This window comes from Buceros rhinoceros, unplaced genomic scaffold, assembly GCF_000710305.1.
Source record: "Buceros rhinoceros silvestris isolate BGI_N320 unplaced genomic scaffold, ASM71030v1 scaffold26189, whole genome shotgun sequence".
Lineage (NCBI taxonomy): Eukaryota > Metazoa > Chordata > Aves > Bucerotiformes > Bucerotidae > Buceros > Buceros rhinoceros.
This window is the reverse complement of record NW_010430111.1, coordinates 1-295: the sequence shown is the minus strand read 5'-3', so window position 1 is coordinate 295 and position 295 is coordinate 1. Positions and strand designations below refer to the sequence as shown.

The 295-nt window shown below is 70.5% G+C and overlaps 1 protein-coding gene across 1 annotated transcript in view; it reads right to left on the bottom strand.

Moving 5' to 3' along the window:
- ENDOU (endonuclease, polyU-specific) overlaps positions 1-224 on the bottom strand; it is a gene marked incomplete at its 5' end in the record, with an annotated part of 2,190 nt that extends 1,966 nt beyond the window's left edge. Inside the window, one exon of the mRNA XM_010142919.1 lies at positions 53-224. Within this exon, the coding sequence (XP_010141221.1) occupies positions 53-224 (172 nt within the window). The remainder of the gene's footprint in view (positions 1-52) is intronic.
- Positions 225-295: the final 71 nt, after the last annotated feature.

Sequence of the window (295 nt, the reverse complement as noted above, 5' to 3'; positions counted from 1 at the left end):
CTCTGCCTCGGTTTCCCCTGGCTGCTCGCCACCCCCCGAGGACCGCACTCACGGCTGGGGGGAGCGGTCCTGCTGGTCCCCCGTCTCGTCGGGGGAGGCCTGGTACTGGGGGTTCAAGGTGATGTCGGCTGGGCGGGCTTTGTTGTGATCCGCCCTGTAAAGCTGCTCCGAGACGTGCAGGAGGTCCTGGTCGCTGATGGCATCGTGGCTGCGGGAGAAACCCTCTGCAAGGAGAGGTGGGAGACGGGTGGGAGGCTGCCGAGGGCGGGGGGCGGGGGAGCGGCCCGAGGGGGCG